Source organism: Perognathus longimembris, chromosome 25, assembly GCF_023159225.1.
Source record: "Perognathus longimembris pacificus isolate PPM17 chromosome 25, ASM2315922v1, whole genome shotgun sequence".
Lineage (NCBI taxonomy): Eukaryota > Metazoa > Chordata > Mammalia > Rodentia > Heteromyidae > Perognathus > Perognathus longimembris.
In genome coordinates, this window is record NC_063185.1 from 8,470,948 (window position 1) to 8,498,735 (window position 27,788).

General features: G+C 38.0%; 1 protein-coding gene across 2 annotated transcripts in view; it reads left to right on the plus strand.

Annotated features, from left to right (window-relative positions):
• Commd10 (COMM domain containing 10) overlaps positions 1–27,788 on the plus strand; it is a 76,853-nt gene that overhangs the window by 9,618 nt on the left and 39,447 nt on the right. Inside the window, exons 5-6 of one of the 2 annotated variants that reach the window (XM_048333855.1) lie at positions 6,082–6,192; positions 14,175–17,195. In XM_048333855.1, the coding sequence (XP_048189812.1) occupies positions 6,082–6,192; positions 14,175–14,198 (135 nt within the window). In that variant the 3' untranslated portion in view covers positions 14,199–17,195. Of the gene's footprint in view, positions 1–6,081; positions 6,193–14,174; positions 17,196–27,788 lie in introns of those variants that run through there. The other variant, XM_048333854.1, reaches the window with a different exon arrangement.

Sequence of the window (27,788 nt, forward strand, 5' to 3'; positions counted from 1 at the left end):
ACACTGTCCCCACTTTGCACATTGTACTACTTTGAAGTTCAGTCTATTTGATTTTCTTTTAGGCAGGAATGTTTCTATTTATTGGTCCAAAAAATAAGGGAGGAGGATGTGTGAACACTATTTTGTATTTCCTAATGTTTTGTTTTCATTTTGGACATGTTTTAAGCTTTTTAAAAATGGTTCATTTATTTTATGTGTTTTGAAATTTATTAGACTACTAGATTTCAGTCATTTAAAAATTTTCCTCTTTAAATGTGGAAATACAGAGCGAGTTGCTTTAGCTTGAAACAGATGGAAAAAAAGTGATGGGTTTAGCTGTTGATGCAGCAATCAATTTAAAGAGCTTTAGATCTAAAAGACCCTTAATCAGTCTTATTGAAGCAGAAATGTGTTCTGAACCTTGTAAGTAATTGGCTGAATCCAGCACCATTAACAAAATGAATTAAGATTTTGCTAATGCCCGAGTACTATGCTGTTAGCAGAATTACTCATATTATGTTATAGCATTCAAGGATGTGCGCTGGCTAAACAGAATTGATGTCCTTCTTCAGAGTGTTGCCAGTTTTGAGAGCATTGGTTGACTGATGTTTCCTTGTCCTCAAATGTGTTCTGTTATCCTCATGTAATCCTGGTTTGCAGAGGTGGCAAACAGTTTGAAAGAAGATTCGCTGGTGTTTCCAAACAATTCCTTATGATTTGGACCTAGGCCAATCTGCAGGACAACCTACAGTGAGACGAGTCTGTCTTACATGGGGCACCAACTTATACCAGGATTTCCACCTCTTTACTGTGATTCAAGCACCATTTAAAGCAGAGTGCTGAAAACAGAGCCCTTACTTGGTAACTTTTGGCTCTGTGCAGGGGACAACAGAGTCCTGCTGCCCCTCAAGGATGCTTAATGAATGCAGGACGCGCTGCACAGGGTGCAGGATGCCTTGTAGAAGTATTTGTCACTTAGTACAGGGTAGTTCGAAGCTAAGTCAAGAAATTTTTCACACCCTGTGCTACAGGTTGTAATATGTTCATACCTGTGTGGTATGGATGCCAGTCGTTGCTAAGATTCTCATACTGTGCATTCTCCTAGCTGTCAGGGAACATGCTCTCTCTGTGGTCCTTGGTGAGTTATCACTGCCTGGTCTTGACAAAGACAACTGAAAATACTCTCCAGTTCCATCTATTCATTGTTTTGTTACAGCTTCATATTTTCTAAATATAGTGTTTTAAAATTAGAATTTATATAATGTATACTCTGAGTTTTGGTAGATGTATACCTCTAAAATGATCCATGGGCATTTTCACTGCCATCCAAAGTTACCTTACATCCTTTTGTGAGTTCTGTTCTCCCTTCACTCAGCTCTGGGCAGCTGCCAATCTGCATTCACCACCATCAGTGGTGTTTTTCATCACATATACATCTGCATGCAATCATACAGATAGATTTCTTGTCATGGTCTTGAGGTTTATCCATTTTTGCACACATTTGTAGTTGTTCTTTTTTTCTTTTCTTTTTTTATCGTGTGGTTTGAACCTAGGGCTTGGGTGCAGTCCCTGAGTTTTCTTTGTATTCAAGGTTGGCACTCTCCTACTTAGCTACAGCTCCACTTCTGGTTTTCTGGTGGCTAATTGGAGATAAGAGTCTCACAGACTTCCCTACCTGGACTTGCTTTGAACCGAAATTTTCAGATCTCAGCCCCCTCAGTAGCAATGTTAATAGGTGTGAGCCACCAGCACCTGGCTTTATTCATTCATTATTTTATTACTTAGTACAAAGTCCTTCTGAATAGATGTAACGCAGTTTATTCGTTACCCTGGTGGACATCTGGGCTCTTTCAAGGCATTGACTAAGTTGTAGGGTTGGTGTAGTTTTAACTATAAAAAAATTGCCAAATAGTTTGCTCAAGTGGTTATATATCACTTTGAATTCGAATCTGCACTTTTCTGTATCCTATACATTTGATATTATCAATCATTTCTCATTTTAGCCATTCTAGTGAGCATGTCATGATTTTCATTTTATTTATAATTAAGGATGTTCAACATCTTACCATCTTTCAGAAATTATCTGTTCAAAATTTTGCCAATTTTTCAACAGATTTCTTTGTCTTATTATTGAGTTATAAGATTTTTTTTGTATTTTTGAAAATAACTCATTTGCTAAGTATGTGTTTTACAGATATTTGATCAGTTTATGGCTTGCTTTTCTTTTTCCGTCATGGTGATATTTGAAGAACAGAAATTTTAAGGTTTTGGTTAAGTGTAATTGAGCTCTTTTTATTTTTTTAGGGATTTATTTATTTATTTATTTATTTATTTATTTATTTATTTATTGTTTGCTGGTCCTGGGGCTTGGACTCAGGGCCTGAGCACTGTCCCTGGCTTCTTTTTGCTCAAAGCTAGCACTCTGCCACTTGAGCCACAGCGCCACTTCTGGCCGTTTTCTGTATATGTGGTGCTGGGGAATTGAACCCAGGGCTTCATGTATACGAGGCAAGCACTCTTGCCCCTAGGCCATATCCCCAGCCCAGGGCTATACTTTTAATACATTCTGTTTCAGTAGCAAAGATTTTAGAAATTTGGTAACTGTACTTCTTACATTTAATATGTAATATATTTTGAGATTTATTCCCTCCCTCCTTCCCTTCCTTTCTTCCTTCCTTTTCTTTATTGGTCATGGGGCTTGAACTCTGGGCCTGGGCACTATCCTTGAGCTCTTCAGCTGAAGGCTGGTACTCTTCCACTTTGAGCCACAGCTCCACTTCCAGCTTTTTTCTTTCTTTTTTTTTTTTTTTTGTGGTTAATGGGACGTAAGAGTCTCTTGGACTTTTCTGTGTAGGCTGGCTTCAAACTGTGATCCTTAGTTCTCAGCTTCCTGAGTAACTAGGACTACAGGAATGAGCTGTCAGTACCTGGTGTTGAGTTGATTTTTGTGTTGGTATGACAAGTTCATTTTTATTTCTAAAATTATTCCCATGACACTTATTAGAAATTAATAAGTGGATCTGTGTCCTTTTTCTAATGCCACATTTTCTTGATTGCTGTAAAAGGTAGTATAACTTGTCCAAACTTAAAAAAACAATTACTTTGTCTCTTGCACTTCAGCCTGTCACTTATGTGTTTTTTTGTTTTTTTTTTTTGGCCAGTCCTGGGCCTTGGACTCAGGGCCTGAGCACTGTCCCTGGCTTCTTCTTGCTCAAGGCTAGCACTCTGCCGCCTGAGCCACAGCGCCACTTCTGGCCATTTTCTGTATATGTGGTGCTGGGGAATCAAACTCAGGGCTTCGTGTATATGAGTCAAGCACTCTTGCCACTAGGCCATATTCCCAGCCCCCAGTTATGTTTTTAAAAGGCCTACTGGGCATTTAATTTAGGTTACACTAAATCTGTAGATTATTGCTTCAGGGAGTGATGGCATCTTAGAAGAGCTTTCAAATCCATGAGCATGATACATGTATGTCAACTTACTGGTGCTGTATCAATTTATTCCAATAATTCTTGTAGTTTTTCACTGTTGAAGACTTGCATAATTTTTTTCAGTTATCACTGTGAATCTGAATAGTTTCACTTACTACTATAAATAGAATTTAATTTGTGTTATCTTTCCCGCTTCCAGTATATTGAAATACTGATTAATCTTGTGTTATATTAATCTTGTTTGCAGTAGCCTTCCTAAAATCATCTGTTAGTGTTGGTAACTCTTGTGAAGCTCATGTTGGATTTTTGATGGTGCATTATATCAACATTGTTTCTTTAAGTGTTTCTCTGCTACTATATCTGGAACATTTGAGCAAAGATTGTTTATTAGATAGAGCCAAGTCAGTCCACAATCTTCTGTCTCCCCTTTTTTCCCTTTCTGGCTACTACTTTTTACTCACATTTAAAAATATGTCAGGACTTAACTCCTGACTATGTATTTTTTTCTTTTTCACCTGCCCTACCTCCCTCTTCCTCTTCCTCCCTCCTCTCTTTCTTTCCTCTGTTCGTATATACCTGGTAATTTTATCTAATCCTTAGCCTTCAGGTCATAATTCTTTTCCCTCTATCCCTGGTCTGCCTACTTGATAACTTGATTGGCTGTATCATAGATACCTCAAGCTTAACATTACAAAAAAGTCCTTCACATTCTGTAGCATTTTCTTTATTTAAAAAAAGATAAAACTTGAAGTGCTAAAGAAAGTGATTGAGGGCTGGGGATATAGCCTAGTGGCAAGAGTGCCTGCCTCGGATATACGAGGCCCTAGGTTCGATTCCCCAGCACCACATATACAGAAAACGGCCAGAAGCGGCGCTGTGGCTCAGGCGGCAGAGTGCTAGCCTTGAGCGGGAAGAAGCCAGGGACAGTGCTCAGGCCCTGAGTCCAAGGCCCAGGACTGGCCAAAAAAAAAAAAAAAAAAGAAAGTGATTGAAAGATACTCTAGAAAAATTAACCCAAACACCTTGTATTTATAAGGTATTAAAATTTCCAAAACTTTGAATATGAGGTTTGTTTACCATTACTAACTCAGAAATTCTAAGTAGATCATTCAGGTAGATTTACTTCTAATTTATATGAAGACTCTGAGATCTTGACAGGCTCTGCCTTTGCTAGGGACACATCACTGGTGATAGCTTATGCATGAACCAACCATAACTTTCAAATTCATGCTCTCTTACCTCCCCTCCAATTTATGCAGTGTCTAAGCATATATTAATTAATGCTAGAAATAGCTGCTGTTAAATGAGATCGCCCATATTGGTACCTGGAAGCTGCCTTTTCAACTAAGGCATGGTGTCAAAATGCTTGTGGGTGTGAGAGTAGATATGACATGTTTATTAGTGAGACTATTCATGCGACTCTTGAAAATGGTGGTAGGTTGATATCAGGAAAAATGGTGGTAGGCTGATATCAGGAATTGTGCTTACTGGATCTGTCTGAAAGATCAGTATATTAGAACCCAAAATTGAGCTTTTTGCTTATTAGGGATTATGGATTTTGTCCCCCCTTTACCCATAACCACCAAAAGTGCCAGAGAGTGCAGAACTGTATCTTTATTTTCTCATCACATCCGCTCCCACATAGATAGCACTTTCATTGCTCTCTTTCCAACTTGGCTTTGAGTCACTGCTGTGGTTCTAGCTGTTGAGCAGTCTTTTTCAAGTGAGGTGATTAATATTCTGGTCCAGTGGAAGTGGTGTGAGGCTGGCATTCTTCCCCAGTGCAGCGAATCCATTATTAGGGTCATGTCAGAAGCTTACAACAATTTTACTTCATGAAACTTTCCTAAATATTGGTACTTGAGATTTACAGGAAATGGAATATAACACTGTACAGTATACTCGTGCTTTTTAGGCTGGAGAAATCAGTCAAGTTTCATAAATTTATGCTGTTTAAAAAATAGTTAAACTGGCATAACCCTTCTATCCTAATTTTGTTTTACCTGGTTAAATTGTGCTGTTAATACATTCAGAGGAGGTGTTCATATAAGTTACAGTTGCAGTTGGGAGCTTTGGAAAGTATGATAGTCTATTTGATACCACTTGCAAACTGGTAGACACCAGCTCCTTGCCTGGCTCCAGTCTGCTCTTAGTGGCTCTGTGTGTGAATAGGAATGGGGGAGGATGGATGAGAAGCTTATCTGTGTTTTACAAATTACATGTGAAGATTTTTGGAAAGATAATGAGAAGTTGTTAAAAGATTTTCAGCAATACATAGTACCTACTAGTTGAAATTTGTGCCCAGTTACGAATATTAATTTTAAAATAAAATGGTTATTAATTAAAAAAATTGAAGTGGTATATTTTGTAAAAAAAAAAAAACCCAACAAGATTGGCTCTTTTGTGGACTTCACTGCTTAGAATTTTTATTTTAAATCTAGAGTATATTTAAAGATTCCATGTACTGTTGAAGTTGACAGGCGAGGCAAGAGGCCAGCCTAATGAGTCCAAAGGGAAGATGTGCAGTGTGCAGCGTAAAGGAGTTCTGGAATTCACTTTCCATGAAGTTTAGGCCATTCATGTCGATGCCTGCTGAGTGGAAATTTGCTTAAAGTTGATTCTTTTCTTCCTTCTGTACCATCTGACTCCAATCTGCACTTGTCTTTTATAGTTGGAGACAGTTGGATGGCAGCTTAACCTTCAAATGGCTCACTCTGCTCAAGCAAAGCTGAAATCTCCACAAGCTGTGCTGCAGCTGGGCGTGAGCAGCGAAGACTCAAAGGTAAGCTGAGCTGTCCCGGCAGGATCTGTGCTGTCCCAGCAGGGTCATGTACATTGTTCCCTAGGTCGTACACTGTGGATAACATGGTCTTCATCCTTTGCTTCTAAAATGTCAACACAAATCTGTCACATGCGAAAGGAGTGCATCGATAGGTCTTTATTTGTGACAAATATTTAAATTTTGTTTTTTGTTTTTTGGCCAGTCCTGGGGCTTGGACTCAGGGCCTGAGCACTGTCCCTGGCTTCTTTTTTTCCTTTCCCAAGTCTAGCACTCTGTCACTTGAGCCACAGCACCACTTCCAGTCGTTTTCTGTATATGTGGTGCTGGGGAATTGAACCCAGGGCTTCATGTATATGAGACAAGCACTCTTGCCACTAGGCCATATCCCCAGCCCTTGTGACACGTCTTAATGTCAGGGTTTTTTTTTTTTTTGGCCAGTCCTGGGCCTTGGACTCAGGGCCTGAGCACTGTCCCTGGCTTCTTCCCGCTCAAGGCTAGCACTCTGCCACTTGAGCCACAGCGCCGCTTCTGGCCGTTTTCTGTATATGTGGTGCTGGGGAATCGAACCTAGGGCCTCGTGTATCCGAGGCAGGCACTCTTGCCACTAGGCTATATCCCCAGCCCTAATGTCAGGTTTTTAAAAAATCACTGTTAGGTATTTGTGTGAAGAAATAGCTTCTCTTGCAAGAAACCTTTCTCACAAGAACACTTTATAATATTTAAATTTTGCAAGGAGAAAACTCAGTAGAGAGTATACAAAAGTGATACTTTACAGTGAAATTGATTAGTTTAGTACAGTGTTTCAAAAAAGTCATCTCATTTTCACTAAAAGATAATATAAACTTAGTGGCTAAGAGTCAAACTGACAGATATATGTGCTCTGCAATTTAGCAGTGCTATAATCTTTGATGTGGTACTAAATCTAAGTCTCAGGTTCCTCATTTGTGACATGGCGGTATTATCCATCTCATAGGATTTTCGTGAAATTGAACACTTAGTGTATGGAAAATGCTTAATTAGTACCTGCTCCTGGGGTCAAGTGAGGGCTCTGCCAGCATTATCAATAGAACTTTTGGGGGCCAAAATAAATAAACCTGTTTTGTTTTTTTGAGGCCACAGTTCTTACTAAATTTATTTCCTGTTTCTTTATTCTTTCTAGATACTCTCTTTTTGGTGGGGGGAGGTTGATTTTGTTTTTAATATGCTAACTGGGAATTTAGGACGGAAAGGATGGTTTGGAAAGTACCCTCTTTCCCTATCAACCACTGGTATAGCAGACACATGCATATACACGCTACATTATAGACATCATGTAGACATATATACACATGCATTCACACATAGACTTGGACATATACATACTCCCACACACAGACACACATACACATATCCACATGTATTGTGTACGTGCATACATACTCCAGGTAGCACAGTGCCTTCCCTGTTTTATTCTTATGACGGTTGAATGTTAAGTCTGTTCAGTCAAAGCAGTGTACAGATTCAGTGCCGTGGATAGTACATATTTTAGCCACGTAGTGCATATGCTTTTAGCACCATGATGTCAGCAGGACTTGACTTCGGGAGGCTCTTGTTCTTCAGCTCCTTTGTCACAGCTGCACAGTGTGTCTGTGTGTCTCTGTTATCAGTCAGGCAGTGAGAATGAATAATGCTTCTGGTAAAACACCGATGTTTTAACATCGTCTTATTCAGGAAGCCAATACAGATGTGAAATCCACTGCTCGTAGATGTATGCTTGAGTGTGTTTATGTTTTTCTGTGTGTCACTGTGTTGACATTTTAAATGGTGATGACAAATGCATATTATTGAGCTTACAGCTTGCATAGCCAGAGCACTGTTGTTATTAACAGACAGAAGAGCAGCAGCACCCGAATATAAAGGACACGTCCTTTTCATCTTGTACACAGACTTCCTGTCTGCCTCCCACCTTCCTGTGTGGATTTAGTTCCAGCTGTTTTGTATCTCCTTCACCATAGACACATCATGGAGCTCGGACACGAGCAAGTCAGCTGAACGCACTACCTGTAGAGAAGCAGCCAGCTACTGCACCTGCTTCCTCAGGGACTGCTCCCCACTGGGAGCTGCTCCCCACTGTGCGGAGCTGCTGCTGCAGTTCCTCTTCCTTTTGCTCACATTTGCCTGTTTTTTATGACTTTGTACTTTTACTTCGTCTGACTACTTGGTGTTAATTCTTATGTAACTTCTGTTACATAAAAATTAACATACTTTCCCCTGAGGATTTACTCTGTTCTGAAATGGAAACTCAGAAATTATTGACAGGTTGAGATGGTAAAAGAAGGAACAAGGGCATGCATGTTTTGAAAACTGAGTTTGGTAAAGAAAAGGGAAGTGTTTTTATTTTTTATTTATTTTTTATTAAAGGTAGTTTAACAACTATGACTGCTTAGTTTATGATGCAAAGTTCCATGAAGTACATACAGGACTGTCATGAAATTGATGCATGTTTGAAACAGCTTTGAGTAAAGTTCTTTTAAATATATATCTTAAACAGTCATTATCTTGAAAAGAAACACCCTTTGAAGTACTTCTGAGAGGATTAAAGTCAGTGCAGATTTTGAGAGGCTATTTTGACAGTGCTACTGGTGAGCTTTTGGACTAAGAACGCTCAAGAGCATCATTTACTCAAGGTTTATAAGAAGATGGTTTTCTTTTTTTGTTACCAACATACACATGAGAAAAGCAGCCTGCAGTGACGTTTTAATTTGCTATCACACTAGATAACATTGTTTGACTCTGGTATCTTTTCTCTTCTGAGCGGTCTGTCTAGAGGGTTTCCTGTTTTGCTACTAATTTTATCACAGAAATAGGTGGTTATTGCTTTTCTGTACCACTTTGATGCATATTCTGGTTGCTTTCAGTTGTTTGTCTTAGTGTTTGTGTGCTGCATTTTGCCAGGTAAGATTATTTTCCTTTTCCACGGATACTTCAGTTTTCAGATTTTTGGGGTCTTATTTCAGTAGGGGGCAGTAGAGTTCTTTGCTTACCTATTTCGTGCATTCAGTGCTACTTGAAATAACATTAAGAATAATTTGTGAAGTCAGCAGTTATGGGAAATACTGTTTACATTCCTAATCTGTATATAACAATAGAGTCTTGTTTCCATCAACAAAATTATTGTCTATTAATCAGATACGTATAGAACAAATAAATGAAATCATCATGATTCAGCTTTTGTTCGTTTGTGTGCCATCACTTGCTAAGAAAAACTGTCCATACTGTTGACTTAAGTTATATCCTGTCAGGGAATAAAATAATCCTCAAGATAATTGAATGGCTCCATTAGTTATAGTTTAACTAGTTCCAGGCCAAGTATAGACAGTTGGAAATTGTTTATGCATGGAGTGTAGCAGTATCATGTGCAACAATGTTGGTAATTGTGAGTGTCAGCAGTGCTTTAATTGCAAATTTAAGTTTTGTAATAGCATTTTCTGAGGTAGCGATCTTGTTTCCAAAACAAATGAGTTCTATTTAAAGTATGAAGAAGGGGGAAGATTTTTGTTGTTGCTTCTTACTGTTTACTCTCTACTAGGCATGTTATTTAAAACATCTTGCTGGAATGAATTGTCAGTAGATGGAGGCCTGATGTACAGAGAGGTTAAATAATTTTCCCAGACTGTAAAACCAGTAAACCTACACCTGGGATTTGAGGATTTGTTGTTATTGTTTGTTCTTCTCCTTTTCCTTTTCTTCCTCTTCCTCCTCCTCTTCCTTTTGTTCCTCCTCCGTATTTTCCTCCTCCTTCTTATCTGTTGGTACTGGAACTTGAACTTGGAGCATGCTCTTGCTCAGTCTTTTCTCTCATGGTTGATGTTCTACCATTTGAGCCAAGCTTCCCATTCCCAGATGTAAGATTAGAAATCAGGTAATTTTTATTTCAGAATTCTAGGATAGGATACTTTGCTTATTTAATAATTTAGTAGTTGACCTTCCAGTATGCACATATGTTTCAAGATGTTGAATGCTATTCTAAAATGCAGAGTTCTGTGGTTCTTATTTTTTATTATACTCATAGAGATTCTAAGTTTCATTTTCCTCATTTCACCAAACTGAAACAATTTTATACTTTTAGCCAATTAGAGATACTTATGTGCTTTTATGTGGTGAGCGAAGCCACATATGATATCAGTTAGTTTAACAGACCTACATTATTAGCAAATCTTATTGTAAGGACTGTGTGTTACATCACTGATCTTCATGTCTTTTGAACGAATAAATAGGCTGTATGACTTTAAAAGAAAACACATCCTCCAATTTATTTGGGACAGATACCTTACAAAAGAAAAATATGTTTACCCACTAGATCATAGCCTCTTCTTATGGAAATTTAAAATACCTTCATCTCCTTAAAGGGGATGTTAATATTGATTGACTTAGAAGGACCTTTGGATTTTTCTGAGCTGTTCTCATGAACAAGTCTGAATTTTCTAGATACAATGTATTTATTAGCATAAATTACACTAAAGAGTACTTTTGACCTTTAATCACAAAATGATGTTATCCATGTTGGTACATAATTTATTGAAAAATCCTCTCATATGTCACATTTTTATTGTATATGTTTAAGGTGTACAGCCTGATGTTTTGATATAAATATACAAAACAAAATGAATACTGCAGATAAGCAAATTAACATGTTCACTAATCTCCATAGTTCCCTCTTTAGTATGTATGGTAAAAACATCTAAAGGCTATTAGCAAAATTTTAGTTTACTGTATATTACCCAGAGTCCTCATGCTGCAGATTAGATCTGTAAACCGAATAGCTGCAAGTTTCTGCTCTGACTTACTTCTCCATTTCCTCTTCCTTCTCCCTGGTAACTGCTGTTCTAGCTTTGTCAGTCTGTGCATACTAGGTGCTGTGTGTGTGTGTGTGTGTGCGCGCGTGCGTGCATTTGCGCATGCGGCAAGTACACACACACACGTGCCAGCTATCCTAGGGCTTGAACTTTGGGGCCTGGTGATGTTCCTGAGCTTTTGTGCTCAAGGCTAGTGCTCTACCGCATGAGCCACAGCTCTACTTCTGGCTTTTTGGTGGTTCATTGGAGATAAGAGTCTCATGGACATTCCTGCCAGGGCTGCTTGCAACCTGTAATTCTTAGATCTCAGCTTCTGAGTAGCTAAGGTTACAGGCATGAGCCACTGATGCCCATTTATCCTTGTAGTTTTGACTTCCGTGAATCTGCAAAGTTTGAGAGTCCAATCAAAGATGCTCAAAATTAATCTTTCTAATAAAATATTAGTTGTCTGTCAAACATCTTTCCCTCCCCTGAGGGCCCATTTTGTTGGCAAACACTTCTGTCATATTTGACAAATAACAGGTGCTAACATCTTTTGCAGTCTTGTTGCAGGAATAGAGGGTCTAGGTCACCATGTTCATTAATGAAGTGCAGAAGATTTTATTTCTCCTGTGGCTAATCATTTTCTTTTGGCATTCATTAGTCATCTATTTTACGGGTTTCCTGCTTCCCACTTTGTCCTCTGCAGTGTTTAGTTTTACACAGCAGTATGATTTGTAAATATAATTCAGACAATGTTATTTCTTTGTGTATTTTAAGTTTCCTTCCCTTGTAATTAAAAAACCCAGAAGCTATTAGCATACTCCGTAAGGAGCTGTGTGATCCAAGGCCACACTGCCTGATTGACCATCTCTTACATAATTTCCCTTCCTGCTTCCTCTCCTGTAACCATGGAAGTTGCCTGATTTTTAACAAGAACTCTTCAAAACTGCTCCTGCCCCAGGTCCTTTGCACTTTTTCTTTCCTGTTCTGGAATGCGTCTGTCCTAGCTATCCACATGGATTTTGTTTTCCTGTCCAGTCAGCCTCTAGTCCAGTGCCGTCTCATCACAGTTAACTAGGAAGCAATGGTGAACTCTGTGCTTCTGAGTGACAGTGCATTGTGGAAGTTCGTTCAAGTGCGGCATGGGCATACAGAGCCAGGGCATTGGTGTTAGCTCAGTCCCCAGGGAAGTCTCCAGAGAGGAGGATGGGGTAGAATGAGGCCTTCAAAAGATGGTCTGAGTGAAGTGTAGGCAGTGACTAAATTCAGTATGATTAAAATACAGATTACCCAGAAAAATGCTTAATTAAGCACTTAACGCTTAATTAAGATGAATTCATCTTCTCGTTGTGAGTATAAACATTTCATGTACAATGTGAATAGATTGTTCCAGTAGTGTATTATAACACTATTATATAACAGGGAGTCAATGGCAAACTCACAGATATTTAAGTTAAAAAGATCTTTGTAGTAGATATTTATATCACCTGTGGTATCAGGAGGGATATTTAATCATTAATGGAAAGAATTTTCCAGGATTGTTGGCCTAAAAGTTATTTCATAAAACTTGAAGTCTGTGAAGCTTTGAGTGTCTATAAGAAATGCTCTGTTCTTAAGGCCCTGGGGACGGTTCAGGGTGGGCGAGTGATGGAGCAGACATAGAGGGACCTGCTGTAATGGATGATGGCTAGCTGCTCTTGAAGTAGTAAGGAACCCTCGAGGTTGACACCACATGCATGGAACAGCACATGACCACATGGCTATCTCCCCGTGTGCTTGATCCTAGCCTTTGCCCATAAGTAGATAAAACTAGAAACAGAGATGTGGCAGACAGTAGAGTATTCTATTTATTTTATTTTGTTTTTGTCAGTTGTAAGGCTTGAACTCAGAGCCTAGGTGCTGTCCCTGGACCTCTTTGTGCTCAAGGCTAGCACTCTACCACTTGAGCCATAGTGCCACTTCCAGTTTTTGAGTGGTTAACTGGAGATAAGAATCTCATGAGGACTTTTCTGCCTGGGCTGGTTTTGAATCATGATCCTCAAAGTAACTAGGATAACAGACATGAGTCACCAGAGCCCGGCTTATAGAGTATTTTAGATACACGTGGTTTAGAATTGTTAGGCTTTTGCTGTGGGTTACTGTTTTGTGGAAAATTATGAATTAAAAAAATACAAACTCAGAAAACCTTGCATGAATTTATTAATACATTTGTCCTGGCATTGGCAGTGGACTAAATCTCTTGTCTGTTTCTTCTAAGGAGTAAGATCTTTACCCTTTTGAGTTGCCTAGGGTAGGAAAGGCTAGAAAGACAGGAAAGCAACTAGTGATGGCGAAGTTGCCAAGTGCCAGGGAACACAGAAAGATTTTATTTGAAGGGGAAAAAAAAATCACAGAGCTGCTGTTAGGAAACACAAAGTAAGAATGAAAAGGGGCACATCTGTTGGTATCAGAACGTTCTTTAGCTTATTTTTTGAAGTTCTTATTTTCTTTGCCCTCAGAACCTTGACATAGAAAACCTTCAGAAAATTTATGGCTGTAGTCAAGGCAGCCGGCGCTCTCATCCCCTGGCCATGTGGTGAGATCGGGAAGGGCGTGCAGGAAAAGGCCTTAGGTCTGTGCTCTGCATCTTCTTGAGGGACGCTGTAATCCAGTGCTCATGGCAGAGCCATGCCTGTCCTGTGCTGACGGTTGGGGGTGTGCAGCCTCAGCCGTTCTTGCTGCTGAGGTTTCTCCCTTTCACATCAGGCCCTATTCTTTTTCATGGCAATATCATTTCATTTTATAAGATAACACTGACAGTAAGTAGCAGGGCTTTGGAAAACAATCTGTCATTTCTTAGAAAATAAAATGTTGGCATTCCATTAAGTATTAGCCTGTGTGTGCACTCGTGTGTGTGTGTGTGTGTGTGTGTACATGTACACGAAATGTCTGTGTTTACATCTATGACATCTGTAGTCTTAGACTACAGGTTTAGGGGAAAGACTGTGGGCTTTGAGTTCAGCAAACCTGGTTTAAACTCGTTCTCTAGTACGGTTTTTATTTTTCATCTGTGAAATGGGGTCGTGGATGCTCCCCTGTTCAGGTTCTTGTGTATAGATTGGCACTGTGCCAGGTGCAAACAGGAGCTGAATAAGCTTAGCTTTCCCTCTTCTTTCTTCTGTTCAGTCATTGGGGTACAGTTACGTGTAGTGGAGCATAAACTCTGGGAAAAAAGCACCAGAGGCCTTGGCAGCTGCTGTTGGTGAAGCACCCTAGTGAAGGCCCTGGCATGGGTAGAGTAATGAACACGTGTTCATTTCAAGTTGTTGGAAAGTGTTGGATAAGGAAATTCATATCATGCTTAAATCCTGTAACAGAGATAAGTCAAATATGGAGGTAAGGTAGACCTTAGATTTTATTTCTGTAAAATGAATTAAAACAATGAACAAAATATTGTGGTACTGAGCCCATCATCCTGGACTAAGTCATTGTAGCCAAGTATTAGATGCACATCTTCCCTGTCTTGTTCTCGGTACTTGTAACAGTGCAGACATGCGATTTCTGTTGTTTTGGAGGGTCTTCCTTCATCATGCTGTGGATGCATCTAAGCAGGTATGATGTGCACTGTGCATATGATCATTTCCGTTTGGCACGTCTTAAGATATTTATCCATTTATTTTTGCTATTATTTGTGATATAGCAGTCTGGTTAGGACCTACTACATTTTAACTTCTTTTTTGCCTCCTATGAAATATTTCAATCCTTATTCGATGAATTGAGAGTGTTAGAAAGGAAAAAAAGGATTTCCCCCAGGTCATGTTAACCTTATGCTTTGGAAGCAGAATATATCTAATCATTCAACTTGTTGTTTGCAACGAATCACAGTGACAAGCATTGTTGCCATGGTATTTGGATAAAATTGTTATAGGTGTGGACAGTTGGAAAAGGTATGCATACTTTCTTCTGGATTTATTACCAGCAATGTTTTGTTGTTTTTTTTTCAAATTGTATATTTTACAGAACCATCTTCAATTTAAACATGTGGTGATTTCCATACAGAGAAACTCAACTGGACAAAATGTATGCAAATAATTTCTCACTTATAAATACAGACCTGTACAACACTGTATGGGTGTGTGTAAAATGTGTATAAACATTTTAATTAGGCATAGGCTATATCTTTTAATAACTATTGTCTGTATTTCAACTACCAAGGTATCAGTCTGGATTGTGATCTCTCCCAGTGACTCTTGGTAAATTTCTTTGGTATAACAGTGCATATGTTGAAGGTGGACCAAAATCCATAGCCAACTGAGTAGATTTTGTACATCTTCTCATTCCTCATAATTGAACTTGCTAATTGAGACTGAAGGCTTTCCTATATAGGTAACACTGTAAGAGCAACAAGGTATGTACTTTGGTGTCTGAAAGGACAGTTTGTTTACTGTTTGTTAGATTTCTGACATAAAATTGAATAACACAAGTGTTTTGGAGAGATTCTGGCAGTGTTTCAGTCCATCTCCATGTTTGATTAGCGTACAGTACATCCTTCAGGCGCCCCTTCAAAGCAGTGATTTTGGAACAGCATTCCATCAACTATATTCCATATTCAGACTCTTGATGCATATCTGACAAAAATGGAACAACTCTTGTTGAGTAAGCGACAGAGAGTTAGTTACTGTTAACTTCTTGCTTATTCTTCCCCTCAATTTCTGGAAACTCTTTGACACCCTTAGAGCTCCCTACCACTTATTTGGGAGGGTTAAATAAGAAAAGAACCTAAAGAATAAGCTAAAGAGAAATAGTCATTTTACCTTAGTGATCAACTTTAAATAAAGCAGCAATTAAGTGGTTCTATGCAGTTAATTTTAACCTCAAAAATTAACACATATTTGTTCGTATCAGCAATCGTAGTAGCTGCTCCACAAAGTTGGTGTGATCCTGATTGTGCAAGGGAAATAATTGTAAATTGTAAAGTTAGATTCAATATCCTTCTTTGCAGCATTATTTTATTATTGTTTGCAAAGCTTTAAGACTTGGATCTGTATCTTCTCGTTCCAAGTTTAAGATTCTATAAAGGGCCAAGTATGCCCTTTCCCCAGAATAATTGCAGTTTTTTGGAGGAAGGCTCTCTGGGGAAAGTTCCAGCAAGTTTTATTTGTACTACCTCCTGGAAATAAACCTTGTGTATGATCATATTTAAACTCAGTTGTTGGCATTGGTGTTTAAAGTGAATGATTTTTGCCTAATGGCATGTCTGGATCTTACAGAATGGCTTAAGGCTGGAAAATACAGCTTTCTGCCCGGTCGCTTTGTGTATTACATGTTGACACGTATGTTAAATGATCAAGGAAATCCCATATTGGCTTTCCAGCTGGTGATTTTAGAGGTTGAAATGTGATTTGACTTATTGTCTACGGGTAGATAGAAGTGGGGGAGAAAAACTAGATGATTTTAGGAGCAGACAAGGTCTTTATACTTCCTACATTAGGAGTGAAAGGGGAAGGAGTCAGAGATAGATAGAAGGTGAGGGAGAGAGGTTATAGAAAGAAAGAGCTGATGTTAATACGAATGGTAGTTTGTAGGAATATTGACTGTTGCCTCTTTTATGTGGTATCCTGAATTACCAAGAACCTTCCACTTTATGGTTGTGTAGAAGCACTGGGGCCTCTGGGATTTGGAGCCTTGGCCCCTCATGTTTGTTGCTTTATGCTGTCTGCCCCAGGAAGGAATATACAAGTGCTTTATCTTCAGTGTCTTAGAAAATAGAGCTAAGTTCCCATTTGGAGAGGCGTGCGCGGTGTGTGTGTGTGTGTGTGTGTGTGTGTGTGTGTGTGTGTGTGTGTGTGTGTGGCGCAGGGTGTGTGTGTGTGTGTTCATTCCTCCAGGACACCTTCTTCTGTATCTTCAGTCTTGGACCAGGCTGGAGACAAGGGAGAAAAGGAACACAAGGATCAATATCCCGGAGTCTGAACTGCAAACATGTAGGTTAATTAAAAAAATACCAACTTTACATTTGGTATAGCAAGGCTTTGGCATGTCAACTCTGGTTTTTACTTTTTTAAAAACTTGACTGTTCAGTGATGTTTCAGTGGTGATTTCCGTGTAAAAACTTGAGTTAACAGGGTCTGAATGTAAATCATGTAAATAATATACTCAGCTCTTTGACTTTTGCCTTTGTAACGTTTCTGAAAGTTAAACTACTAAAAATTATGGCAGTATAATACTAAAAATAATAGTTTTTATTGAGGTTTATCATAATGTAAGTGAATAATACAACTTTCTGCGCATTTTTTAAAAAGATGTGTTAGAATATTTAGGAATGTTATGGTCAAGGAAAAGTCATATAATATTAATTCATCTAACAATTGTCTTCTGTTTCCTCATTGTATTTTAAAGTAGCTTGCAAATGAAAAAAAAGCCATTAATGCCTTGACATTAAACTTCATTTCTTAGAAATCAGGAAATTCTTAAATTATACTTCCTCTAGCAAGCACATTGCATCATTCTATGAGTATAGTAATTTTCAATTTTCCTGTTCCTTTAAAATGTTACATAAGCTAACTTAATACTAGAATAAGAGTGTATAAACTTTGGAATTTCCTGGCTTTTAGCATGTTAGCTTTCTACTTTGCTTTGGTGGGCTGGATCATGCAATTTAATTTATACAGTTTGTATAAATGCATTTACATGAAATGAGCTAGAGGTTAGGTAAGGTCAGGAGAGAGCTCGGCCATCTTGTGAGAGAACTGGGACAAAGAAAGCACCAGCCGAGATGATTAAAAAATTACTGCCACATTACAGGAAAAATCTGCAGAGAAGCAGCTTGGTTTTAAGAAATTGAGAATATTCCTTGGATAGTAATAAAATTTAGGGAAACAAAACAGTATTATGTGCAGTCACCAAGGTTATCAAGGATTGTGAGGAAAGCAATCATTTTATGGGTTTTGAAGAAATATTAACATCCATAAATATTAATGATAGAAGACCAAGTTGATAGGGAATAAAATATATGGTATGATAAGAGGCAGATTGTCAAGAAGGTCAATGAAAATAATAGATTAATACAGATTCATAAAGATACTATTGGTGGGAGAGGTAATTTGCTCATCAGAGAATAGAGAAATGAATTGATTACCATAGACATATAATACCCAACAGTATGTTGAAATATAATGTTAGTATTCTTAAGGAACACAAAAGGGACAGTGCTCAGAATTGAAAGAAAAAGCAGTTTCTAGAAGATCTCAACCATAAAGAGCTTAGTAAACTCCTTGAGAATGAATTTAAATGCCTGAAGTAGTTTGGAAAATCTCAGTTTAGCTGGCTCCTGTCTTAGAATTTCAATGACTACATAGAATATTAACTCATTAAAATGAAAGTCAATCTTGTTTTTATTCTTAATGTGATATTTTCCACCTCTCCAAGAGTCTATTGGGAGGCTTAATATCTGTGTACTTATAGAATGAAAGGGAATTGCAGGACTCCTTCAAGTTAAAAAGGGTACAGGGCTTTTGAGTAGTATTAATTTAAACATGTGACTTTTTGATATTGTCTGTTTTTCCATTTGAAAGAGATAAAATGTTTCTGTTTTGCTCACTAATGTATTCATTGCACTTAGCATAGCGCTAGCCATGTAGTAAACATTTAATAAATACTTACTGAATAAATGAATAAATATGAATTTTCCAATTAGTTCTAGATTCTCTGGGAAGCTGAAAATTTACAGAGTAGTTTATTTGTGGTGCCCTAGGAACTCTGTCTTTTTACTGAACTCAAGTATGATAGTAGCAAGCTATACTTGAATAGTATTAGTGCTTATTAGAAATGTGGTAGAATGCAGAACATATTGGTGTTATTTTATTTTTATTTTTTTTCCAAATTTTTATTATCGAACTGATGTACAGAAAGGTTACAGTTTCATACCTTAGGCACTGGATACATTTCTTGTACAGTTTGTTACCTTGTCCCTCATACTCCCCTCCTCCTCCCCCTGTTATTTTAGACCATATATAAATTGCTTTTAGATTATTTACGTTGAATTTGTTGTTTTGATCATTCTCTTCTTCAAGGAGAAGTAATCACAGTTGACAATGTTGTTGCTAAATTCTAAATAGTAAATTTTTAGGTTCATGATGACTGTTGAAAGATGTTTTATAAGTCGCAGATGGATCCTCTGTCCCTTCCCTTTCCCCTTCCCCTCTCCCTTTTTCTTTTTTACTTTGATTTATTTCTGCAGCCCAGTGGATGTATTTATTACTGTAGTCACACACATGTAGAAAAAGGGGGAGATTTCTATCTGGTCCAGAGTTCCCTGGTTTTTGATGTGGCATTTATGTACTTTATTTTTCTTAAAAAAATGTCTGACATTTCTTTGTTCCTTGCAACTCTTGATTAAACTCAGCTTTACTCTGAATATATAGAGTTGAGTGAGACTTCTCCTTCTCATGTTTCGATGAAAGTGCTTGCTTCTGTCTTCTCTATTACTGGTCAGTAGACACATCCTTGCTATTGCAGCTTCACTTCGGCTGGTCTTCAGCGACGCTGTGTAATACTAATACGGTGCTGTCTAATGCCTGCAGCTAGTGTGGAGTCTTCTCAGTGATGCGCACGTAGAAAGGCCGTGTGTGGTGAGCATCAGGCCCGAGAAAGCACCTGGGACCTTGCTCTTGTCAAGTACCAGAAGGGAAGATTGAGCAGGGATCTGCTAGAGTGGCAGTGTTACATGCCAGCACTGATGATTCTCAGGGCTGGGCTGTGTTTAGTCCTATGTGTGGGAAAATGTTTTCTGGCCTTTCATCAGGATTTATAGGAAATGGTAGCGGAGGCACAGTGTCACGGTGGTGAATGTAGAAGTGGTGTGATGCAGTAGATCTGGCGGTTTGGGATCAGAGGCTTTGGACTTGGCTTTACTAACTTTGTGGCTGTGGGCAAGTTCCTTGACCTGTCTAGAGCATAACTTCCTGTTTTGCAAAATGAGAGGAATAATATTTCCTGACAAGAATTTTGAAAGAATTGTGTACACTTACAAACACAAGATCACTAATGAAATTTTGGCACACAGGTTTATTTTATTTTATTTTTCCCTCCCCAAAGATGAACAGGCTTTTATAGATAATTCTAAATAAAGCGCCTTCTTTATTTGCTGGAGTTTTGTGCTCCTTGATTTCTATATTATCTCTCTAAGTGATCCTAGCCACACAATGTTCTGAGAAAACATGGAGCTTCAATGTTTGTGTTCAAATGAAAGGCCAGCTAGTATGGAGGTGCGAGGTGGCTGTTGGTAGAAGTGGGTATGTATGTGGGGACCAGGGTGAGCCCGGGTGTGTAACAGACCCCAGGAACTACTTATCGCAGAGCAGCTACACCTTTCTGTGTTACTCATTGTCTTTCCACGTGAGGTATTGAGTGAATCAAGGAATCTATTACAAAAAGTTGAAAAATCAAAAGCTTGCTCAAGTGATCTATTCCTTAGCTCTCCTTTGTCTTGGGGTTTGCCTTGTGCACTCCTTGGCTTTCAACATTTGTGGGGCTTGTGAGGTTAGCATGGGAAAAAGAGAGGGAAGAATTTCAGTCTTCTGTAGCATGAAATAAATGCTCAGAGAATAGAGTACAAGAGGCCAAGGGTCTGATGTAAAGAGTGGTCTTAGTAGAAAGCTTCTTAGTCCTAGCATTGATGTCTACCTCAACAAACAGCCACATTGAACAGTTTTCCATGAAATTTTTAATGAATAAATATGATACCTTGCCCTGGATTACTTCATCTTAATGTGCAAGATCTATAAGCAAGTATTATTTTATTATCTAAGTGTTTGTACAGAGGTGCTTCAGTTCAGCCAATCAGTGTATAAATGCAAAATGATTCTTATTCCAAGAATTTAGAATAATCGTATTATGAACTCATTAAAGACTCATTTGTCACGCCCATTGTTTTGTTATCTGAGAATAAGCTCACCTCTGACACACAGCTGTGGTGGTAACTTCCTGGTTAGGATAAAGACCTCAGGAGCCCAGCTGTTCACATGCTCACTGCCTGCCTGGGTTAGCGTCAGTTTATCCCGTGGCACTGAAGAGGCATGGCTATGGAGCTGGTATTGGAATGGCTTACTTCTAAGAAAACATTTGCTATTTATGGGTGTTGACAGTGTGTGTTTATATTTAAACATTCCTCATGCTGTTAATCACAGAAATGCTAAATTTATACGTATGAATGACTTGTCAGAATCTGTTTGGAAAAATAGCTAGTATACTATATTCTAAATGATATATCTTTATCTTCATCTATGAAGATAGCTTTTACTAATTTTCAGATTTATCTGGAAGACATTAAGCAAAACCTAAAAAATGTGACAAACGATTTACTAAATAAACTTCAGAAGCTTTTCTGTATCTAGATTCTTGATTTTCAATATATGGTTACATAAAAACAACTTTACAAGTATTTTTCTTTTATAGTTTATCAGTAATTTATATCAGAAGTATAAGATCATGAAAGCATAGACTTTCTGCCAAATACCCTTTTTAATGTTTTCTACAATAAATACTTTTGGCATTTTTACTGGCATTTTTACTGTGTCTTTCTCATTTCACATGGTCTAGTTCACAATCATAGGCTCTTCAGTTTTGGAAGAGACTATTAAGTTCATTTCATTCATTTCCCAAGCTTCAGTGGTAATGTGCTCTGAAGACGTACCAAGAAATTAACACCTAGGATAGTTTTTTTTTACTTTACAAAATGTCATGTATTTCATGTAAACAGTACATGAAATCATGCCACTCTATGTCTTTCCAATATAGCATTACAAGTAGCAACAGAATTTTGTTTTTGCATTAATAGCAAATTTGTAGAAGAAATCCACTGCTTCACATTTCTGAAAGTGCAAATGGCTCTATAGTTTGTTGTCTCTGTAGGCAGTTACTGTTTGGGGAGAATCTCATTCAGACACGGGAGCTCAGGGAGGTTACAGGAAGTGCCCGGGTGGATGGACACAGGACTAAGATCAATCCCTGGGGCTGAGTTAATGTAGCCCAGAGTCTGGGCATTTTCATGTGCTTATTATGGAGACTGCTTGATAGCAAGAGTAAGGAGCATTTCTCTCCTCTTCCTCCTCCTCCTCTTCCCCTCCTTCTCCTCTTCCTCCTCCCCTCCCCGCCTTTGTGTGTCTCTTTCTGTTTCTTTCTGCCTGTCTTTATATTGTTGTCACTGTCTTCTTTTCCTCTTGAGCATTCTTTATAGTCTTGAGCATTGTGATAATTGTTTAACCACATATACACACATCTTACATGTGCTTTAGTTTATTAGATTTTTTAAATGTCAGTTTATAGCCTTACATTAAGTTATCCTCAGCAATGTCCATTGCTACTTTTAAGAAGAAAAATTTTAATATTAGTCACAGCTGGAGGGCGAGGAGGGCATCTAGGAGGAGCAGTTTAGTTTCTAAATGCATTTTCATTTTCTCCCTTGCACTACATGGGAGATGCATGTTTTTAGAAGACACTCATCTTTAGCCAGTCTCTTGGCTTTGCAACTGTTTTACCATTCTGAAAGAGGTAAAACAGAAACACAGAGTGTCTTGGGGTTAAGAAAATACTCTGTGTGACATTTATAAAAAATGGACACTTATCCACACTTGTAAGATGCACACTGCCTCTGGGTGGTATGTGAATGTGGGGTTATAATGTGCAGTGTTCTCAGATCTCATATCACTTAGCATTTCGTGTTCCTCCATGTCTTTTCCTACTTTGGCAGCTTTTGTTGTTGTTTTTAAACACTGAGTAATATCTTCTCATTTGAAAGTACCACACTTTATATATGTACCTGGTGAGAGAGATTTAGGATGCTTCAGTATTATGGCAGTGGTGAGAAAAGCTGCAGTAATCTGCCACATGCTGGCTTTTCTGTGGGTATGTGTTTCACTCGTTCAGGTAGATAAGAGCACCATGGCCAGATTGTCTGCTAACAGTGGGTTCAGTTTTATTAGGAGACGCCAAGCTCTCTCAAGGTAACTCTGCCACACTATGCTTCTGACAGAAGTGAATGAAAATTCTTGTTGGTCCATATCCTTATCAGCCTTTGATGTTGTCAGAATCCTGGACTTTGCCCATTCTAATATATCTATTGGAATTTCACAGGGTTGTCTCAATTTTCATTTCCTTGATAACATAATATGTGGATGGAGCATCTTTTCAAATATTTGCCATCAGTATGTCTTTTATCACAAAGTATATGTTAAAATCTTTGGGGTTTTTTTTGTCTGCTTTTCTCATTGTTGAGTTTTAAGTATTCTTTGTATATTTTAGGTTCAGTCCTTTATATTAGGTACGTATTTTGCAAATTACGTTCTCTTAGCAATCTCTGGCTTGTCTTTCCATTAACATTGTCTTTCACAGAGTAGAATAAGTTAAATGTAATGAAGTCTGGCTCATCAGATTGTTCTTAGTTGATGACTTTGTTTTGTACTTGAAAGTCTTTGGCTGGGTATGGTGGCACTTGTGTGTGTATTTCTGCACTCCGAAGGCAGAGGTGGGAAAATCGTGAGTCCCAGCCTGGACTGCAGAATTAAGTTTAAGGCAACCCTGAACTACATATCAAGATCCTGTCTCAAAATCCAAGGGCTGAGCATGTGGCTGAGAAGTTAGTTTAATAAATTTAAGGCCTTTCCTATGCCCAAGGTTATTGTATATATTTGCTCCTGTGTTGTCTTCAAGGAGTTCTACTGATTCATATTTTATAGGGTCAGTGGCCCACTTTTAGTTACTCTTGATGGAGTATATAGAGTCAGTTTTTAGTGTGGATATCTAATTGTTCCAGCACAGTACATTGAAGAAGCTATCCTTTTCTTCATTGTGTTGCCTCAGTTCCTTCTTCTGAGGTCATATGATTGTATTTATGTGTGACTGCTCAGCTTCTCTCTGTTCTGTTTTATTGCTCTACAAGGAGGCATCATTTAATGATGGCGATAAGGCTTGAGAAATGTGTCCTTAAGTGATGGCCTTGTGCAAACATAGTAGAATGTCCTCACACAAACTAGATGACACAGTTCAATTACTCAGTACAGCCTCTTGATGCAATCATAAAACATAGTAAGCAGGAAATATATGAGGCTGTTGCCAAGTAACATGGCAGACTGTTCCACAGTGAACTGTTTGTGTAAATATGGGAAGTCTAAAATGATGATTAAAAAGTACACTGTAGGAAATACATAAACTACTAACATAGTCATTTGTTCTCATTAGCAAGTGTGGTACATTGTACTGAATTATACGTGTTAGATTTCTGCTATATTTTTATAAGACTGAAAGTGTAGAAGGTTTGTGTATATACCAGGATTACCACAAACATGTGAGTAATGCATTACTCCCTACATTATAACAGCTAGATCACTACATGACAGAAGTGTTCAGCTTCATTGTACCGGAATGCTAAGGTGTATATGCCATGTACATACATGGTTAGGTATATACCCAGTATGACATTTCTTTTGTCCTGCATACGTGGTATTATGTTTAAATGTCTACTTTGCTGGCCTATGGAAAAGTGATGGCTCTGTGTATTAACCTTGTATCTGGCAACCTTTCTATAAATCACATAATAACAGGTTTTGTATATTCATCATATTTTCTACATAATGGCTTTCTTGACTTTGGTATGAGGATAATGCTAACCTTGTAAAATGATCCTTTGCGTCTACTTTCTGAAAGAAATTGTAGAGAAGTAATGTAATTTCTTCCCTCAGTGCTAGGTAGGATTCACATGAGAACAAATCTGTGTGGAAGATTTTTCATTTGAATTCAGTTTCTTTAGTAGGTACAGGCTTATTCAGAGTATAGGTTTTTTTTTGTGTGTGTGTGTGAGAGAGAGAGAGAGGAGAGAGAGCGAGAGCGCGGGGGAGCGAGCACTCATTGGTACTTGTGTCCTTCAAGTGATAGTCCATTTCATTGAGAGTTTTTCAAAGTATTGTTTTTAATCCTTTTGCTGTCCATGGGGTCTATAGTAGTGGCTCCTATTTTATTTCCTATTTTCTTCTTTTTTTTAAGGTATTCACAAATGTTCTATATTCAAATTGCACAGCATGATGATTTATATACTGTTCTGTGTCCTGGTTAACATCATCCACAGTTGCCATTTGTCTATGTGCGGTGCAGTGTGGGGGGGAGTAGCTTGAGAAATCAATTTCATTGATTTCTGTGCTGAGTTTTATTATTTTTTCATTCATTTTGGATTTAACTTGCTCTTCTTTATGTAGTCTCTTATCCTGGAAGATTAGATTATTAATTTTAGATCTTTCTTTTCTAGCGCATAACTTTCACTGAAAGGGCATTAAATTAACTTGTAAAAGTAATTTTAGGGTAAGTTGCTGAGTGTTTTAGATGCTTCCATCTGATGAAGTAACTTTTAAGTGTTAGGACTTTTGATAGTAACATTTCCCTCAGCATTCTACAAAATTTCATTGCATCTACTTTCGTAGGTTGTGTTTTCATTTTCATTTGGTTCAAAATGTTTTAAATTTCTCTTGTGATTTCTTCTTGTCTCATTTGTGTATTTTGTGTAATTTATTGTTAACCTCTTCTGTTTTGGAATTTTCTAGCTATTATAAATAATTCCATTATGGCGTGGAAACAGATAGTATATGATGACAATCTTTGCAATTTCTGAAATTACTGTTTATGTCCACAATGTGGCCTGTGTTAGTGGATGCTTTGTGTGAGCTTGAGAATTTGAATTTTATGGAATGGAGTTGATACACTGGTGCCAGTTACATCCTCCTGAGAGAAGGAGTTGTCTGAGTTAAATCAGCTCTTCACTGGTTACCCGCTACTGTATCTCCCTTATTTCAGAGGATTAGACTCCTGATCAACTTCTCTTTCTGTTATACCACTAAATTCCACTTTCTTTGAAACTAAATATGAATGATTCATATCTAGAAACCTTGTAATGCCAGTGTTTCTATGTTTAATTTCATCTTATCTTTGAGTTCTCTCACCTTTTTTATGCCTTATTTACTATTTTTTTCTTCTATTTGACCTGGTTCCTGATGGTGATGAATTTAGAAGCATACCTGCTATTTGAAGAACAAAATCTCTGACATCACAATTCTGTTTCAAATTTAAGGTACAACATGCCATATGAAACGGTAAAAATAAAAAAATTAAGGTACAGACAGTAGGAAGTAAAACACAAACCTATTCCTTTATTTACATTTGAGTTTATAGAGTAATCAATAGTAATGTGCAAGCAAAAAACATACAGTGAGAGTATTCAATGCTAAATAAGATTTCAGCACCACCATTACTTTGCAGAGTTTAATAACATCATGATGCAGTATTTTAATGGTAATAGTTGCTCATATTTAAAATGAATATCTGCGTGTAAACCTTTTATTTCCTGGGGAGGTCGTGGTATAGGATATTTAAAGAGACACTCAACCAGAACTCATTTTTCTTATGGGCTCCCAGGTTCCCATAGCAATTTTCACCACACATGCTGTTTTGCTGCAAGAGTAACTACAGGATGTAGTCAGATCCTGCCCTACCTCCCATGGTAAACCTTCTGTTTGTTTTGTGGATTTGGTAGTTAAAGGTGTACGATGAAAGTTGCATCTCTGTCAGATGCTGCTAAATCAGACGGTAATAAAATGGCTGCCAAGCCCCATTGGCTCCTCTTTTTATTCCATTAGACAGAGATTTCCTCCATGGTCATGACAGCTGGTTTGTCCAGAACTTCTTACTCTGAAAGCACTAAAATCTACCACATTAAATTCAAATTCCAAATGAAAGGGGGAGGGCAAAGAGAGCCCCTCCTAAGTGAAAATGTTCCTTAAACAAATGAAAGCCAACAGAATTTTCCCTGGAAATTTATTTTCACATTTTTGACCATTATGTGATTTCCTTAGCAATATAAAGCAATTCCCTGCTGTCCCTCCCCATTTAATTATTGAAGCAGAAAAGTACATTAAATCTTAATTAGCTATACTATCTATAGTAGCATCTGGTGTTGCTGAATTTTGCCTGCCTCTCGCAGCAGCGCAGTAGTCATTCTTTACCTGCAGGAACAAATTCTAGCCTTCTGTTTGGTAAGATAACTTTTCCAGTCTCTCAGCTAGAGAACTTGTTTAAAACTATCTGATAAACATATACAATAATATGCATACATAGACATACATTTGCCTGGATTTGCAGATTTGCATGTGCCTTTCTAGCTAGTATTTTATACCATGGAAGAATATTTTAAAACGAGGATGTTATTAAACAATTTATTTTACCTTAACATTATGCCTAGAAAAATTCTGTATTGTTCATTTAGTTTAGGTGTCTGTGGTCATTTATTGATTTTTCTTTTGTTTTCTTGGCACTCTGGGTTTTATATTTTTCCTGTAATTACCAGTTTATTGTTCTGTAGCACCAAGTTTCACTACATTGATTCTTCTTCTTTGTTCCTTTGCACACATTATTTATATGATAGAATCCAAGGGTAAAATGTGGTTTAGAAACATAGTTGAAAATAGTTTCATCACACTTAATTTTGAACATTTTCTTCTGAGATTCTCAGCTCATTGATAAATTGTCTTCTTTTTTTGGGTGGGGGTGTGTATCGGGAGTCTTGAACTCTGGGCCTAGGCACTGTCCCTGAGCTCTTCAGCTCAAGGCAGTGCTCTACCACTTGAGCCACAGTGCTCTGGTGGTTAATTAGAGATAAGAGTCTCACAGACTTTCCTGCCCAGGCTGATTTGAACTGTGATCCTCAGATCTCAGCCTCCTGAGTTGCTAGGATTACAGGTGTGAGCCATAAGCACCCAGCTG